The sequence below is a fragment of the Microcebus murinus genome, chromosome 12 (genome assembly GCF_040939455.1).
Source record: "Microcebus murinus isolate Inina chromosome 12, M.murinus_Inina_mat1.0, whole genome shotgun sequence".
NCBI lineage: Eukaryota > Metazoa > Chordata > Mammalia > Primates > Cheirogaleidae > Microcebus > Microcebus murinus.
In genome coordinates this window covers 83,992,120-84,010,126 of record NC_134115.1, presented here as the reverse complement: position 1 = coordinate 84,010,126, position 18,007 = coordinate 83,992,120, and the positions used below count along the sequence as shown (strand labels likewise).

Here is an 18,007-nt window from a genome sequence, read left to right as displayed (position 1 = left end):
TAGGATACGGTCAATCTTAGAGAATATCCCATGAGCTGATGAGAAGAATGTATATTTTGGGTAGAATGTCCTGTAAATGTCAGTCAGACTCAATTGTTCTAGTGTTTTGTTTAAGTCCATTATTTCTTTATTAATTTTCTGTTTGGAGGATCTGTCTTGTGCCGTTGGTGGGGTGTTGAAATCTCCGGTGATTATGGAGTTGCTATTAATCAATTTGCTTAGCTCCAGTAAGGTTTGCTTTATGAATCTGGGTGCTCCTAAGTTGGGTGCATATATATTTAAAATTGTTATCTCTTCTTGTTGATGTGTGCCCTTTACCATTATATAATGACCCTCTTTGTCTTTCACTACTTTTGTTGGTTTAAAAACTAAATCGTCTGAAATTAGAACTGCCATGCCACCTTTCTTTTGGCTTCCAGTTGCTTGGAATACTGATCTCCACCCTTTTACTTTTAGTCTATATGCATTCTTGCAGGTTAGATGTGTTTCCTGAAGACAGAATATACTTGGCCTGTATTTTCTCATCCATTCAGCAAGCCTATGTCTCTTGAGTGGAGAATTTAAGCCTTTCACATTTATTGAGAGAACTGATAGGAAAGGTAGATTACTGTTCATTCTGTTGGGTTGGATGTTGTTGCTTTGATTTCTGTCTTGAGCCATTGGAATATCTGGCCTTTAATCTTTGGGTTTTGGTTGTTTTTATATTCGTGAGTTTTTATTATGGTGTTCCGTGTGTAACACTGTTTTGAGTACTTCTTGTAGGGCTCGTCTTGTCTTGGTGAATTCTCTGAGACTTTGCTTATCTGAGAAAGTCTTTATTTCTCCTTCATATATGAAGCTTAGTTTTGCAGGGAATAAGATTCTAGGCTGGGTATTGTTTTGTTTCAGAAGAGTGAGAATGGGGCCCCAGTCTCTCCTTGCTTGTAAAGTCTCAGTAGAGAAGTCTGGTATTATTCGAATTGGCTTTCTCTTGTATGTTACTTGCTTTTTTTCATCTTATAGCTCTTAGAAAGGCCTCTTTAGTTGATATTTTGGTCAGTCTGATGACTGCATGTCGTGACGTCTTCCTGTTTGCATTGAATCTCCCAGGGGTCCTCTGAGCATCTTGAACTTGTATATTGAGATTTTTAGCAAGGCCTGGGAAATTTTCCTCTTATATCTTCAAACAGCTTGTCCAGCCCTTGGGTATTTTCTTCTTCCCCTTCTGGTAACCCTATGATCCTCACATTAGGTTTCTTCACATAATCCCACATCTCTTGTAGGCTTTGCTCTTTTCTCTTGTTTCTCTGCTCTATCTCTGTGATGGTTTTATCTCGTTGGAGGGTGTTATCTTCAATCTCTGAGATTCTTTCTTCTGTTTGATCTACCCTGTTCTTGAGACTTTCCACTGTATTTTGTAGTTCCCTGAATTGATTCTTCATTTCCAGGAGTTTGGTTAAACTTTTCTTCATTGTGTCAGTTTCTTTAGTGAACTTTTGTTCCAGGTCCTGGAGGCTTTTTGTGGTTTCTTTGTGTTGGTTATTGAGTTGTTCTTGCAGGTTGTTGAATTTTCTGATGATCCACATTCAAAATTCCTCTTCTGTCATTTTGGTTGCCTGATTTTGGTTGGTGTCTGTTTCTAAGGGGCTGGTGCTCCTCTTCGGGGGTGTGGTTTCCGTTTGGTTGTTCATATTTCCAGAGTTCCTTCGCTCATTTCTTCTCATGTTGATCAGTTGTTGTTTCTTTCCTTTAGGTTTTCGTTTCGGTATTCACACGCCTTGTTTAGTTTCTGAGCCGGTAGGTGGTGTCTGTGGGTGAGATTCAACCACTTCCTATATGATGAGTCAGTAGGTGCCGTGAAAAGGGTGTGCAGAATGTCCTCCCTGTCAGTAGGTGGCACTTGCTTGGAGGAACAGGCTACGCTGTTGTTTTTGTGTACTGTAACCAGCTCTTGTTCCTGTAGAGAGGCACTCTAGTGCCTCAGGTGGTTGGTGGGGTCCTGAGACTTCCAGGTGTGTCCTTTTCTCCCCCTCAGTGAGGGCTGGTCTGGGAGTGAGTCTGGGCAGAGCTGGGTTGGGTAAGCCTGCCCTCAGACACCACCAGTGCTGTTAGCAGGGGTCAAAGTTCTGTTCTCTACTTCTAGGAATTGCTGTCAGGGAGGGGCTGGAATGGCCCCGCTCAATCAGAAAGTCTACGTGTTGGTTGGGGCTGAGACCTGCAGTCTGGAGCAGGCCTTGCTTCTTTCCACCCTTCCCAACTCTGCAGCTACTCCTGGGCCTCTGCCAGCAGGCCAGACCTCATGCCACCTGGCCTCCCTTGGCTGTGATGCCCGTGGGGAGGTTCCCTGCGCAGGAAAGCCACCTGGGCTGGGCTCACGGCCTCCCTTTCGGAGCTCCTGAAGGCACACACACCTCAGTAGGCTGTTCACGTATATCCCTTCTGTGCCCCGGGCAATGAGAGACCTGGGTGCACGGTATCTGGTCTGCAGGTCTGACCTCTGGGCCCCAGAGGTCAAGCTATATCCCCACCAGGGAGAGGAGTGCCAGTCCCAGTTCACCCACGGGGAGCCCAAGCTGGGTCTATGTCTCTCAGCCTCAGGGTCTGCCCCGTTCTCCTGGGATCACTGTGGCAGCAGCACCTGGGAGGGCTGGTGGGTAGGGAGCTCACAGTCTGAGTTCCCCTTAGTCAGCTGTAGGGCCCCAAAAGGGTAGGTCCCATTCCCTGGAGGTGCCTCCGGCTGGTGGCTATATTGTCTCTCTGGGCAGCCGCGGATAGGGTCAGTGGAGGGGAGAATGAGGCAATATGGCACCTGCTGCGCAGCTCGGGTCTGTGCACAGGGAGGTGCCCGAGGGATTTGGGAGCCTGGTGCTGTGTCCGCTACTGGCTTACTGCTCACTGGCGGTGGCCACCTCTGGGCTGGTGTCCGTAGGTCTCTCCACCTGCTGGGGAGCCCACCAGCAGTCCGAGATGCAGGGGAGGGGTAATTTGACCTCTACACCTCCCCTTCCCGCTGGTCTCCAGGCTGCTCCGGTGGTCTCAGTGTCCAGTTCTCCTCTGCAACCTCCTCCTGTGGAGTCTCCCATGGTCTCAGGTACCCCTCCTTCCGACCTTCATCCGCTGTATGCTCATCTTCTTGCTGCTTTCTTCTAATTTCTGCTAGCATCTGTCTTTTCTGCAGAGACACTCTATTTGGTGGTGTTTCTCGTCTGCCATCTTGATTCCCCTCTCCTTTTTTTCTTAAACTGAAATTTTTCACTGTGTGCTAATTATGTGCAGCAATCTTATAAGGAGAGTAACATTATTGTCATTTTGCAGATGGGAGAACTGAGAGCAGTAAAGTGACTTGGCCCAGTTAATGATAGAGATGGGACTCAAGTCCAGATGTGTCTGACTCCAGGGCTTACAGTCTTAGAATTTCAGCACCAGCCTCTGATAGAGGAGGATCCAAAGGGTTATTTGTATGTACCTTAAGGCTGGAGTACTGGTCCACAGTCTGTTAGGACCGGGCTGCAGAGCATCATTCCCCCACCTGGAAGTGTGGAAATACTGTCTTCCATGAAAAGGGAGGGGGGTGTGTTGCACAGCAGAAAGTGAGTGGTGGGTAAGAGAGTGAAGTCTCATCTGTATTTGCAGCCTCTCCCCATTGCTTGCATCACTACCTAAGCTCAGGACCGCCCTCCACCCCCACACAGTTCATGGAGAAATTATCTTCCATGAAACCGGTCCTTGTTGCCAAAAAGGCTAGTGACCACTGCCTTAAGGAAGGAGTCTAATATTTAGGAGACATTGCTTTAATGGTAGATGCAAGAATTAAAACTTTATTTTTAGTCATGGGAACAAGTGTGCTGTTTGAAAATTGCTTGTTTAAAAATCTTGACTTTTTTTCTTAACTAGCCATGATTTTTTTTTTTTTTAAAGATATCTTTATGTATTTCCAGGAAGAAGAATAAAGTCCAAAGCTAGCTTGTGGTGTGGGAGAAAGATAACTGTTGTGGGGTTTAGGACAAATTGTTGTTAATAGGAAAGCAAAGAAGCAAAGAGACCCTTGCTTAAATGCTGGCCCTAGGCATGTGACACAGAAGCAGATCTCTCTGTGTGGAATTAGAGGGACTTTTGAGACTAATGCTTTTTTAGGAAACAAAGCAAAATAACATTAGACTACTTAAATACTGTTTGGAACAAGATGAAGAGTGAATAATATAAACTAAAACAGTGAGAGTCTTAACATGTTAAGGACTGAAAGTAACCAGTGTGTCTGTACAGCTTCAATTTTCACGTCAGCTTCTGTTAAAGTCAGCCTTGTTGACCTTACATGAATGCTCTTCTTATTTGATATCATTAGCCAGTATTTGCTTTCTGAAAATTATGGTCACTTTGACTTATTCAGGAATGTGAGGCATATTCAGAGAAAGATTACTGAAGTCAGAACAGCTGTATACCAAATGGAGATTTCTTACTCTGGAAGCCCAATCAAGATATAGGGAAGTAGGGGTGTAATTCTTGAACTCCTGATCTTAGGTGATCCTCCTGCCTCTAGCATTTGTGCTAACGCTAGAAGAGGAACATTCCCTCTATGCCTGTTGGAACTTATAAAAGGTATCAAAAACTATAAGGAAGCCTGTATTATGTAAGTAGGATTGTGATTTTAGTAGTATCTGTAATGTTCAAACAAGCTGTGTGTGGTGGCATGTGCCTGTAGTGCCAGCTGCTTGGGAGGCTGAAGCAGCAGGATCACTTGAGCTCAGGAGTTTGAGGCTATAGTGCACTTTGTGCCTGTGAATAGCCACTGCACCCCAGCCTGGTCAACATAGTGAGACCTTGTCTCTTAAAAACAAAAACAGGCCGGGCGCTGTGGCTCACGCCTGTAATCCTAGCTCTTGGGAGGCCGAGGCGGGCGGATTGCTCAAGGTCAGGAGTTCAAAACCAGCCTGAGCAAGAGCGAGACCCTGTCTCTACTATAAATAGAAAGAAATTAATTGGCCAACTGATATATATATAAAAAAAATTAGCCGTGCATGGTGGCGCATGCCTGTAGTCCCAGCTACTCGGGAGGCTGAGGCAGAAGGATCACTCGAGCCCAGGAGTTTGAGGTTGCTGTGAGCTAGGCTGACGCCACGGCACTCACTCTAGCCTGGGCAACAAAGCAAGACTCTGTCTCAAAAAAAAAAAAAACAAACAAACAAACAAAAAAACCCCAGTTATTTATTTCCTTGGTTGGGTGATCTGAATTGTTGACCCAGAGGTGAATTTTCACATAAATGCTGCAACCTCATCAAGAATCTCAGTAATAACACTGAGTGATGACTTAATAAAAGGTCATATTCCATTGACCAGTGGAACAGATGTGAGAATCCTGATATAAAACCATCCTAATATAGCCATCTAATCTTTGACAAAGCAGACAAAAACATACGCTGGGGAAAAGAATCCCTCTTCAATAAATGGTGCTGGGAAAACTGGATAGCCACCTGTAGAAGGCTAAAACAGGACCCACACCTTTCACCTCTCACAAAAACCAACTCACGCTGGATAACAGACTTAAACCTAAGATATGAAACTATTAGAACTCTAGAGGAAAAAGTTGGAAACACTCTACTAGACATCGGCCTGGGCAAAGAGTTTATGAAGAAGTCCCCAAAGGCAATCACAGCAGCAACAAAAATAAATAAATGGGACATGATCAAACTACAAAGCTTCTGCACAGCCAAAGAAATAGTCATGAAAGTAAACAGACAACCTACAGAATGGGAGAAAATTTTTGCATCCTATGCATCCGATAAGGGACTGGTAACTAGAATATACTTAGAACTCACGAAAATTAGGAAGAAAAAATCAAATAACCCCATTAAAAAGTGGGCAAAGGACTTGAACAGAAATTTTTCTAAAGAAGACAGAAGAATGGCCAACAAACATATGAAGAAATGCTCAACATCTCTAATCATCAGGGAAATGCAAATCAAAACCACAATGAGATATCACTTAATCCCAGTGAGAATGGCCTTTATCAAAAAATCTCCAAACAATAAATGCTGGCGTGGTTGCGGAGAGAGAGGAACACTCCTACACTGCTGGTGGGACTGCAAACTAGTTCAACCTCTGTGGAAAGCAATATGGAGATACCTTAAAGCGATATAAGTGAATCTACCATTTGATCCAGCAATCCCATTGCTGGGCATCTACCCAAATGATCCAATGACACTCTACAAAAAAGACACCTGCACTCGAATGTTTATAGCAGCACAATTCATAATTGCAAGGCTGTGGAAACAGCCCAAGTACCCATCAATCCAAGAATGGATTAATAAAATGTGGTATATGTATACCATGAAGTACTATTCAGCTCTAAGAAACAATGGTGATATAGCACATCTTATATTTTCCTGGTTAGAGCTGGAACCCATACTACTAAGTGAAGTATCCCAAGAATGGAAAAACAAGCACCAGATATATTCTCCAGCAAACTGGTATTAACTGAGTAGCACCTAAGTGGACACATAGGTGCTACAGTAATAGGGTATTGGGCAGGCGGGAGGGGGGAGGGGGGCGGGTATATACATACATAATGAGTGAGATGTGCACCATCTGGGGGATGGTCATGATGGAGACTCAGACTTTTGGGGGGAGGGGGGGAAATGGGCATTTATTGAAACCTTAAAATCTGTACCCCCACAATATGCCAAAATAGAATGGAGCACTTTCCCTAGAGCTACTGCAAAGTAGTTTATTTTTTTTTTTTTTTTTTTTTTTTTTTTTTTTTGAGACAGAGTCTCGCTTTGTTGTCCAGGCTAGAGTGAGTGCCGTGGCGTCAGCCTAGCTCACAGCAACCTCAAATTCCTGGGCTTGAGCGATCCTTCTGCCTCAGCCTCCCGAGTAGCTGGGACTACAGGCATGCGCCACCATGCCCGGCTAATTTTTTATATATATATCAGTTGGCCAATTAATTTCTTTCTATTTATAGTAGAGACGGGGTCTCGCTCTTGCTCAGGCTGGTTTTGAACTCCTGACCTTGAGCAATCCGCCCGCCTCGGCCTCCCAAGAGCTAGGATTACAGACGTGAGCCACAGCGCCCGGCCTGCAAAGTAGTTTAGATTTTTAAATCAAGAAGTCTTTCCCAAGTATATTTATATTGTGTTTTGGAGAGTGAAGAGATCAGAATGACTTTACCAATTGTAATAATAACTCTTATTGACCATTACTGTACTTTCTTGAGTACTTTATATTTATTATTTAATCCTTAACAATAGCACTATGAGGTAAGTACTGTTGTGGTTCCCATTTTTAGGTGAGGAGAATCCTGAAGCCTTTGGAACCATGCTTAGTGTTTAAATCACAGAAATAGCTGCAAATGTTCCCTTTATATAATTTCTCCCTTCTGTAAAATGGGGACTATAATGGGATGGAACAGATTAGGGGTGATTTTTAGTTTATCCTTCTAGGTTTTTTTTTTTAATCTAAGAATCTCGGTGATTCCTTAAGGGTTTCTTAAGTGTTAGCATTATGTAATATGTAACTCCTATTACACACAACTACAACTTTTGATAAACTCATGGACTTTAGAGCTGAAAAGGGGCCATAACAAAATTGGTCTCCTTTACTGAGGAGAAAATCTAGATACAGAGCAGAAGATCACTTAGTGTCACATAAATGGCTGATTAGTACTGGAGCAAAGCTAATATTTAGGTGTCTTACCTGGAGTGTCACTTTATTGAAATCTTAATATTAGGAAATTGCTTTTACATCAAAGTTAGTGTATTTTTATCTCTGTATAAAGAGAGTTTGGAAATAGGAATTTATTCTTTTCAAACTCCAGGATGTGTCAGGGAAATAAGGTTGCAAAAAGTAGCTTTTCAAATGTTGGATTTATTTCTGTAATTTAAGGTCATGAATGCTATGCTGAAAAGTTGAAAAAGGGGAACCACCAGGATTTTTGAGTGGATTAGGAAATCTAAATTCCAGGAAGTGAAAGAAGTGGCTGGAGAACGGTTATAATAGTCTAGGATTCTAGGGTGATTAGAAGGCTTGAACTAGGTTTGGGAAGATTTGAGAGAGAATGAAATGTCTTGGTGACTGATTGGATTAATTGCAGTGGAAAGTTAGGGAGGATGGTAAAGTGGGAGCCAAGGAGGAGTCCCTGGGATCTCTAGCTTGGGGCTTGAGAGTTGGTGGTACCTGGAACCTGAGTGAAGAACACAAGAGAAGCAGATTTCAAAGAAAAAATAATAGGTTCAATTTGACATGTTGAATTGGGTGGAGCCTTTGGGGTATCCAGGTAGATATTGATAATAGGCATTTGGATAGATGGGTCTGTGATTCAGGAGAAGAGTCTTAATCTGGAATTGAAAGTTTGGCGGGAGTCATCAGTTGGGAAGTGTAGGTGAAACCGTGTGTGTGAATGAGACCATCTAGCCCGGGATGAGAAAGTAGTGTGTGTGCTAGGATAGGACTTTTCTTGCCCTTGATGACATTTAGGAAAGAACATGTCAGACAGGGCCTATATAATCATCTATTGGGATATGACCACCTCTGGGGAAAACATTTGCCAGTAGTGGATAAGGACATCCAAAAGATATGTATGGCTTTCTGAGTATTATTGATAGTCTGTCCATATTTACCTTTTTCCTTTTCTCCCTTACTCACCTGATTTAAGTGCCACTTTTGCCATCAAATCTTTTCTAGTTTCCCCTAGGAAGAAGTAAGTACTGTTTATCTAACTGCTGCTAGTGTCTCCATTAGGGCATTTACTTGATACATAATTCCTTATATCTAGTTAATTTTCTATTTTCCCTATTAGAGTATAAGAACTGGGGGTAATAGCTTTATTCATCTGTTTCCCTTATGGAATCTGGCACAGTGCCCTATACATTGAAAACGCTGGGTAAATATTTATTGAATTTCATTTTAGAATGTAGGAAAATTTAGCATCTAAGAAAAAGCAGTATTTTCACCTTAATCCTGTTTGTAGAATATCCTTTATTTATGCAGTGGTATAAACATATTGATTGTTGTTGTTCTTCTTAACTCATCAGGTTTGAATAGTTTTTAAAAATTTCTTTTGGAATTATTTCATGGGTATGATTAACTAGTTTTGCTTTAGATTTGCAAGATCCTGGGGTGTTAGGTTAAAGATGTTGTATCTCTTTGTTGCCATACAATGGATTTCTGGAGATGGGAAATGGTACTGAGCTTTAGACATTAATGACTGTTAGAGTATGTCGAAAGATCAGTGCCCAGAATTGTTTCTAATAAGATAGTAATTTAGGCTGGGCGCGGTGGCTCACGCCTGTAATCCTAGCACTCTGGGAGGCCGAGGCGGGCGGATTGCTTGAGGTCAGGAGTTCGAAACCAGCCTGAGCAAGAGCAAGACCCCGTCTCTACTATAAGTAGAAAGAAATTAATTGGCCAACTAATATATATAGAAAAAATTAGCTGGGCATGCTGGCGCATGCCTGTAGTCCCAGCTACTTGGGAGGCTGAGGCAGGAGGATCGCTTGAGCCCAGGAGTTTGAGGTTGCTGTGAGCTAGCCTGATGCCACGGCACTCACTTTAGCCTGGGCAACAAAGCAAGACTCTGTCTCAAAAAAAAAAAAAAAAAAAAAAAGTAATTTAAAAGTTGTTTAGAGAATGTCTGATAGTTTTTTTCCCTTCAGTTGAAGTGGTTGATTTTAGAGAGTTTAGCCAAATCATTTTGTTCTTAGGCTTTTAAAAAATGTACATGTTTCTGTTTATAAAAATAATGTATTTTTAATTAGAAAAAAATCAGCTGTAATGCCTACATTTAGAGATAATAACTGGGAGAAAATAGACCAAAGTGTGCTTTTTCATGTACATAGGTATTGTGATATAGCTGAGCTTGTTCTGAGAGTACAGTTTCATATTATGTTTTTAAATATGGTATTTCCTCATTAGAAACTCTTTTTAAACATAATGTTCACAAAATATCCCATTGAATAGGTATGCCATAATTGGATCTTTTCTTGTAGTTGAATTTTTAGGTGGCTCCCAATTTTGTACTATTTTTTAAAATTTCCAACCCCTAGGATAGATTTCTAGGATTAATCTGCAGGGACAAATATTTTTAAGGTCTTCATACATCCATGTTCCATTTTTATGTGCACATTTTCGAAGAGAATAAGGAAAAGGTACATTCTGCCACGTGGGGCATTTCTTTGTTTGCATCTGCTCTTCACTAAGGGATTTCCTGAACAGCACTGGCTTCTGTTCTACCAAACCTTCTGTTGAGAATGGTATGGGACACTTTCTGAAATGACTTTGAAAGCTCTCTGACCATTTTCAAACTCCTTGGCCTGTAACTCTTTTCTTCAGTTGGTCTTTGAAATGACTGTGAGGAAAAAAAAATCTCCTTCACTGTCTTCCACCCCTGCTGGGAGCAATTTATAATTTTTTAAAAGAAGCTAGTAGCTGCTGCTAACATGGGCATCTTGGATTATTCAAGAGGTAGCTTGTCAATGGGCTCAAGTAAGGTATGGTATTTCTTCTTGGACTCTGGGGCTTTGCTCTTGTGGGAGTTTCAGGGTTTGCTCTTTGAAATTACGACAAATTCCCATCTATCTGGCTTTTGCAAAGCATGTACCATACAAAGGTAAGGTTTTATTAGCCAAGATGCTCTGAATAGAAGTTCTCTTGTTTTGACTTCTGTGGCTCTTTCCATGTATTAGAGTACAGTAATCTCTTTACACCTATAAGATGGAGATAATAGTAGCTACTTTTTAGTAAGAATTTATGTACAGCATCAAACTGATGCTTGGCATATAATAAAGATTCAATAAATGGCAACTGACAGATTATTTTGTACATTTTCTTATATGTATGCATTTTGAAATTTATTTAACCTCCAAGCTGAAGGAATATCAACCATCATTTTTGTTCTTCTAGAGAACCAGAAATTGTAAATGAAAAATGTCAGAGGCACATCAGTACATGCAGTTTTCTGAGAAATGCCTATATTATATTTCCATAGAAACACTAATGACCTCTGGACTCATCAGATGGAATTGCTTCCCTAAACTGTTTTCACCTTCTGATTCTGTAACTACAGCCTTGAAGCTGTGTACTATTTTTTATTTTTTTTAAATGTTTTAAATTTAAATGTCATAATCATGTGCTGACTTTTCTGCCTTCAGTCTGGTTTCAAGGCTGTAATTACAAAGCTAGAATTCTGAAAATTATATGAAAGGTGATGGAGGCTGATCAGATGGAAGTTACTAATGTTTCCATAGAAATATAGACACTTCTTATAAACTGCATTTAAGCTGAGCAAATAAGTGGTCATAATAGGTTATATAATTGAGAATCCTTGGCTCCCTCTATCCCTCATGTGCTTTTTTTTTTTTTTTTTTTTTTTTTTTGCGCCCCTAAGATTTCATGTTAAGAAAACGACATTAGGAAAAGGGCATTGTTTTTGTTGCGGTTTTTATAATGTGTCCTTGACATTTGTAGATTGGGAAAGGAAAATATTACTTGAAGCTCTGCCAGCCAGCTTTTTCTGTGTGGATTTGTGGTCTTATGACTCTGTATTCAAAAGCATTTTCTGTTATTCTTGAAGTATGATTTGTCAGGTTGCCTATGAGAAACAAAAGCTAATGGACCAAGTGGCACTCACTGGATAGAAAGACAAGAGGCAGATGTGAATTTAATGTATTCAGCCAATCCAAGAAAAGTGTTCCTGTATTTGCTTGGATCTGGAGCTAGCTTGCAGGCTGCAGACCTAGCTGTAAGACAGGCTGTGGTCTGGTTTCCTGATGGTTTTGTTACCCAAACCCCACTGCTCCCTCCCCCCCAATAAAAAAGTGGTGTTCCTTCTTTATGTCTACCCGGGCCATTCATTCTACCAAAAGGAGTCTAGAGGAAGATGGAGTTGGAGGAGGGCCTGAAAAAATGGGAAGAGTTCCTACAATTTAAGGGCTGTGGATGGTTTGCATGTACGTGTTGGTTATCCTAACAAAGCTCTTTCATTTTTCTGAAACTCCTTGTGCTTTTAGTTTCCTGGTTGAAATTTTGGGGGGGTGGGGGCAGGGGCACTATACATTGTAGGTACCTGGTAGAAATTTTAGAGCCACTGTATTGAAGTAATCAGAGTTGGGCTGGTATTGACATACTTCCTAGGTGTATACGTATATTTTCAGTGACTGTTGCTCAGGATGAAAGCCCATAACTGCTCAGGTATGGCAGTTAAAGGTCCTTATGATATGCCCCTGCTGAGACTATAGTCAAATCAGATTACCAAGTAACATTGTTTTCTCTCTTTGTTCATTCCTTTTACATGCTGCTTCACCTGAATATGTTTCTCAAATAGCCCTGTTTGTCTAGTGAATGACTGTCTCCTCCATGCTCCTGGCCCCATGATTGCTGCTTTTCCACTCTCACTAGTATTGATCATAGCTGCCAAGCACTTTCACTAACCTAAGTGCATCATATCATTGAATCCTCGTAACAATCTACAGATGAGGAAATTGGCTCAGAGAGGTGAAGTCACTTCCTAAGTTAACACAATCAGTAAGTAATGGTGCCAGGATGCAAACCTATTCTGATAACAAAATTTATGCTCTTACTACTCCATACTACTTCCCACTTGTATTGTGTCCATCTGTCCCTATATAGTTAATTTTTTCAAAAATTTTGTTTCATCTTTTTTTCACTGGGTTTTAATCTTTTTTTATTGTGGTAAAATGTATATAACATAAAATTTCCCATTTTAACCATTTTAAGTGTACATTTTAGTAGCATTTAAGTACATTCACATTGTTGGGTTATTTTTATCTGTTCTCCACCCTTCTAGACTATTCATTCTCAGACAATAGGGTCAGTCTTATTCATGTCTGTATCTTCCAGGCCTTTGGAGCTGCTATAGTATGAGCAGATACTTAATAACATTTGAAGGAATAAGTGACTGCATTTGCAGGCAGATGGAACTATTCTGATAATAGCTGATACAGTTATTAATATGAATGAGATAGTGAATAATACTAGCATAAAGATTTCCATATTTCATTTTCTTTAAAGGTGCAACAGAATCTATCTAACACAAAACCTTCTGACCTTCTACATACTAGACTTAAATTTTATGCTTTTATGAGTTTCTTCCCCTAGACTATGATCCTAGAGGCAGGGTTGTATTTTCTGTATTGTTCATCCTGTATTTGAGCACCTTCCATGATGTATTGGCAACTGTTCTAGGCATAGAAGCAGCTCCACAGATGGTAGAAGCACAGTCCCTACATGTGAAGAACTCACTATCTAGTGGAGGAGGCACATATTGAAATTATTCCTTTATCATTTGGTGAATACTAAAGGGGCCTCTTCTGTTTTCCATATTTCATAGTTGTGGTGTTTCTGGAGCTGAATCTTGAAGAATGAGTAGTTTTTTACCAAGTGGAGGAGAAGGAGGAAGCATAGGAAGACAGGAAAGGATGTGGTATGTTTGGTGACTGATGTTACCAGAACAGCCCAGGATTGCAAAATACTGTAAAAGCTATGATGTTTAAATAGTCTGCCTGCTACTTGAATCCCATTTCTCCCACATGACTGCCAGTTGCTGGTTTGGCTTTAGGGTGCCCAGTTCTGATGACAGAAGTCATGTCCCTCTAGTCCTAGTTTGGCTCCATAATTTTTATTCTATCTATTTTTTTTTGAGACAGGGTCTCAGTCTGTTGCCTGGAGTAGAGTATACTGGTATGATCATAGCTTACTGCAGCCTTAAACTCCTGAGCTCAAGCAATCTTTCTGCCTCAGCCTCTAGAGTAGCTGGGACTAGAGATGTGTACCACCACATCTGGCTAATCCATTATTTTTGAATTTACTGTTGAGATACTACAGTTGTTTATTGAACAGCTACTATGTGCAAGGCTTGTGAGAGATGGGTGCTATGAAGAAGCAGGACAAGTGTTACAAATAATTATAACTGGGGATTTGACTTTATGTGTGAGACAAGGATAAATGAGACAAGAGAAAGTTTTTCTGAGGAAGTATTTAAACTGAGGATGAGTAGAAAGCAAACGAGAGAAAGGAGGCAGTTATTTCAGGAAAAAAGAATTTTCATTAGCTGTGTATAGAGGACCTACTGTGTTTGCCATTCATTGTGCTTGATGTATTTCTCCAGTGTGATTGTTACACAACAGTCAGACAAATGTAGCTCAGACTTTTGGGGTATGAAATGTGCTTTGAGAGGTATTTATTCTAACCTGAATAGTATACTTATTAATGGAAGAATTACTTCCATTTGTAGGTAAAATTCTTCAGCATTTGTGAAAATTTTATATAAAATTACATTGATATTTATTATAAGTTCATGTTTTCTATATTTTGCCTCCTTTTGGAAAAGAATCAATAATGTGAAGTAGAACATGACAGACATTAAATGAATGGTAATTTTCCTTTGAGTTTGTATTCCAACTGACATTGGTGTGCTTACTCATAATTACTTGTAATATTATATACTGAGCTCCTATGGTGTGCCAAGAACTTTATATTGATATCTCATTTAGTCCTCATTACAACTGTATTATTATCTCCATTTTTATATTAAGATGATAAAATGGAAGGATATATAGTAATTAAATATTACAGCAGGAGTCCTCAAAATTTTTAAACAGGGGGCCAGTTTACTGTCCCTCAGACCATTGGAGAGTGTGCACTGTGGGCCCGGGATGAGTTGGCTGTTCGGCAGGACAGGCAGCGGTGGCAAAATCACCAGGAGGGGCTGGATAAATGTGTAAATGTGCTAGGAGGCCTGCATGTGGCCCTTGGGGCCGTAGTTTGAGAATGCCTGTATTACAGTTAGGATTCAAACACAAATTGACTTCTGAGGCTGGATTTTTCCTCCTGTATATGATACTTGCTTTTTCGTATTTGGAATCAGCTCGGAGTAATTCACAAATCATAATCCTTTTTTCCTATTGTTTTCTCTTTAGGTTTCTGTCAGGATGAATTGGCAGAGCTTGACCCAGGCACTAGTAAGTTATGAATGTTACCCAATGTTCATTGGTAAGAAAAAGATGTGTGTGTATACTTTTAAATGCATAACTTAAGATGTCATTTTTAAGCCATATTTTATTGATGCTCAGATTTTATTTCACTTTAATTTATAATTATGGGAGGGGCATTGTGGGTTTTTTAGTTATACTTTCTTTTTCTTCTAATGTTATTCAGTGGGCAGGATCCCATCCATTTAATATAAAGTTGGTTTGCTGAAAATTTCTATTTAATACTGATCTCCTTGCTCTCTGTTCTCCATCCTTCCATGAAGCCAGCAACAACAAAAATTTTACTTTCATTTAGGCACAACCATATGCTTACAACTACTTTTCCAAAGTATTTGGTTTTGATGTAATTTCTTTCAAAGAAAGATTATGCTTGGCTTAGAAGTTATAATTGATAAGTTTTGTACCACAGTTTAATTTATAAAGCATTATAAGAGTGAACATTTCAAGGTCTAATAAAATGATGCTTTTCAGGATGGTATAAGTCTTGATTGTAGATAATCATTTGGGTTTCCAGTGTTCCCAAAATATGACATGCTCCATTTTGGGACATGATTATAATTATAATTAGAAATAGGACATGGGAGTATCTTGTACATACAGACTCTATTTTGGTATAATGCCAAATGGTCAAATGATAATTTAGATAGAAGCTCCATGAGATAGTTTAGAATTATTTTTCTGGTTTTACTACTTTGTTAGGGTTGTAGGACTGACTGTTTGTCACCATTCTGCTGTTGAGATAAGTAAAAAAGCTCACCTTTCCACTATCCTGGCTAATATCAGCTTTGAGGGTGTGGACTTTATCACATAATTTCCATACACCTTAGTAGTATAAATATCCATGCTTGTTAAAAAAATACCTATGAATTGTGAGACAAAATATGTCCTGTGATGCTTATCAAACACCAGGGAGACAGATTTGTCTTTCTGGAAGTTGTAAAGTTCAGAATCAGTTTTGTGTTAGGTGGCATAACACCAGTATACCAGTAGCTATGGGTGAATACAGCATGTGGGGGTTAGGGATGACAACCTCCTGCGCAATTAAAAATTCATGTATATGTTTTGACTCCCCCAAAACTTATTAACAGCCTATTGGCTGTTAATAGATGTGGACTGGACAGTCTGTGAGGTGTCCAGGCAGTTGAGGAGCAGGGGCCTGATGTACATTTTATAGTCACCCGCCTGACTAGGCTCCTGGTGAGTCATGGCTCTGGGCATAGTGGGAAGTGGCTCTTAATCACACTGGGGCACCTGCAGGGTGATTGCAGGCATTTTCTCTGCTGCATCTTCAATACATCCTTTCCAGGGAGATACAGTGGTTATTAACACATTTTGTATGGCATAAGTGTTATATACTGTATTCTTACAATAAAGTAAGCTAGGGAAAAGATGTTAAGAAAGTCATAAAGGCTGGGCCTGGTGGCTCACACCTGTAATCCTAGCACTCTGGGAGGCCAAGGTGGGACGATCACTTGAGCTCAGGAGTTCGAGACCAGCCTGAGCAAGAGCAAGACCCCAACTCTACTAAAAATAGAAAAAAAATTAGCCAGGCGTGGTGGTGCACACCTGTAGTCCCAGCTACTTGGGAAGTTGAGGCAGCAGGATTGCTTGAGCCCGGGAGTTTGAGGTTGCTGTGAGCTAGGCTGATGCCACGGCACTCTAGCCTGGGTGACAGAGGGAGACTCTGTTTTAAAGGGAAAAAAAAAGTCATAAAGAAGAGAAAATATATTTATTATTCATGAAGTGGAAGTGAATCATTACAAAATTCTTTATCCTGAGGAGGAGAAAAAGGAGGGGTTGGTCTTGCTTTCTCAGGGGTGGCAGAGGCAGAAGAAGTGGAGGAGGTGGAAAGGGAGGCAGGCGAGGCAGGCACGCTGTTGTAACTTATATTGAAAAAAATCTGCATGGAAGTAGACTCCTGCATTTCAAATGCATACTGTTTTAGCGTCAACTGAATTTTCTCTCTGTCATGCTCTTATGAATAGCCTTTGTTTAGGAGGAAAAAAGGTAAATTTAGTTATTTTCTGGAGTCATGCTCCTTTCTTAGAAGCATTTTTTAACACTAGGAAGGACATTGATATGTCCTAAAACCTTTCAACTGCTCATAAAACATGCCAAATAGTTGAAAACTTAGTTTGTTAAGAACTGAGTGTTCTGTTTGCTCCAGGCCCAGTTCTTGGCTCCACGGATAGGCAAATAAGTGAAGCTCCTGTCCTCGTGTATTAACAGTCTATTGGAAAACATTTGAAAAGACATTTTTTTAAGCTTCTATTTTAGCACATACTACTTAAGCTTATTCTCCTTTTTTGTTCTTAGTTGAAAATGGCTAATACCCATTTTCTGAGAAAGGCCCTTCATATTCTTATAAAGATTATTGTTGAATTCTTTTTTCTGGGCCAAGTAGTCCTAGCTCATTTAACATTTCTGCATAGAATCCCTACCTAGATATGGTGATTTACAGATGTCTCCATTCCATTAGAATTAACAGATAGACGTAATTTTCATGTATTAGTATACAATTGGGAGTTATCTAAAACAGTCACTTTTCTTTTAAAAATTGTAATTAGTGTATGTAGGTAGTATTCTCAGTAATTTTGGTATTATTTTTGTGAAGTTAGTAGTATTATATATTAATCTTTCTCTTTGAAGAGATACATAAGGATCTATTTTAATGATAAATAGGCAAAAAGAAAATTTTATTGTCTCAGTCTGTACCAAGCATGAGTTTCAAGTGTGCATGCACAGCCCTACCAAGTGATAGGAAGCCTCAAGACTGAGATGAGCTGTGTTTTGTGTTAAATTGGTTATTATTTTTGATACTGCATATTTTTTGGAGTCTGGGAAGGAATAACCTTTCCTATGTTAATACCTCATGACTTTTGTACATTAGATTGAGAATAATAGGGATTTCTTCATGTTGTATCTTTGGAATTTGGAGTCTCCAAAGTCCCCCACACCCAAATTTCTGATAGGAAAGCCTGGTCACACTTGCTTATTTTGGAACAGGAAATACTTCCGTTGCTAATTTC

At 40.1% G+C, this 18,007-nt stretch overlaps 1 protein-coding gene across 3 annotated transcripts in view; it reads left to right on the top strand.

The window, feature by feature from the left end:
* NR6A1 (nuclear receptor subfamily 6 group A member 1) overlaps positions 1–18,007 on the top strand; it is a 238,189-nt gene that overhangs the window by 24,490 nt on the left and 195,692 nt on the right. For all 3 annotated transcript variants that reach the window (XM_076009030.1, XM_076009029.1, XM_076009031.1), the window contains exon 2: positions 14,907–14,948. In XM_076009030.1, coding sequence (XP_075865145.1) covers positions 14,907–14,948 — 42 coding nt within the window. The remainder of the gene's footprint in view (positions 1–14,906; positions 14,949–18,007) is intronic.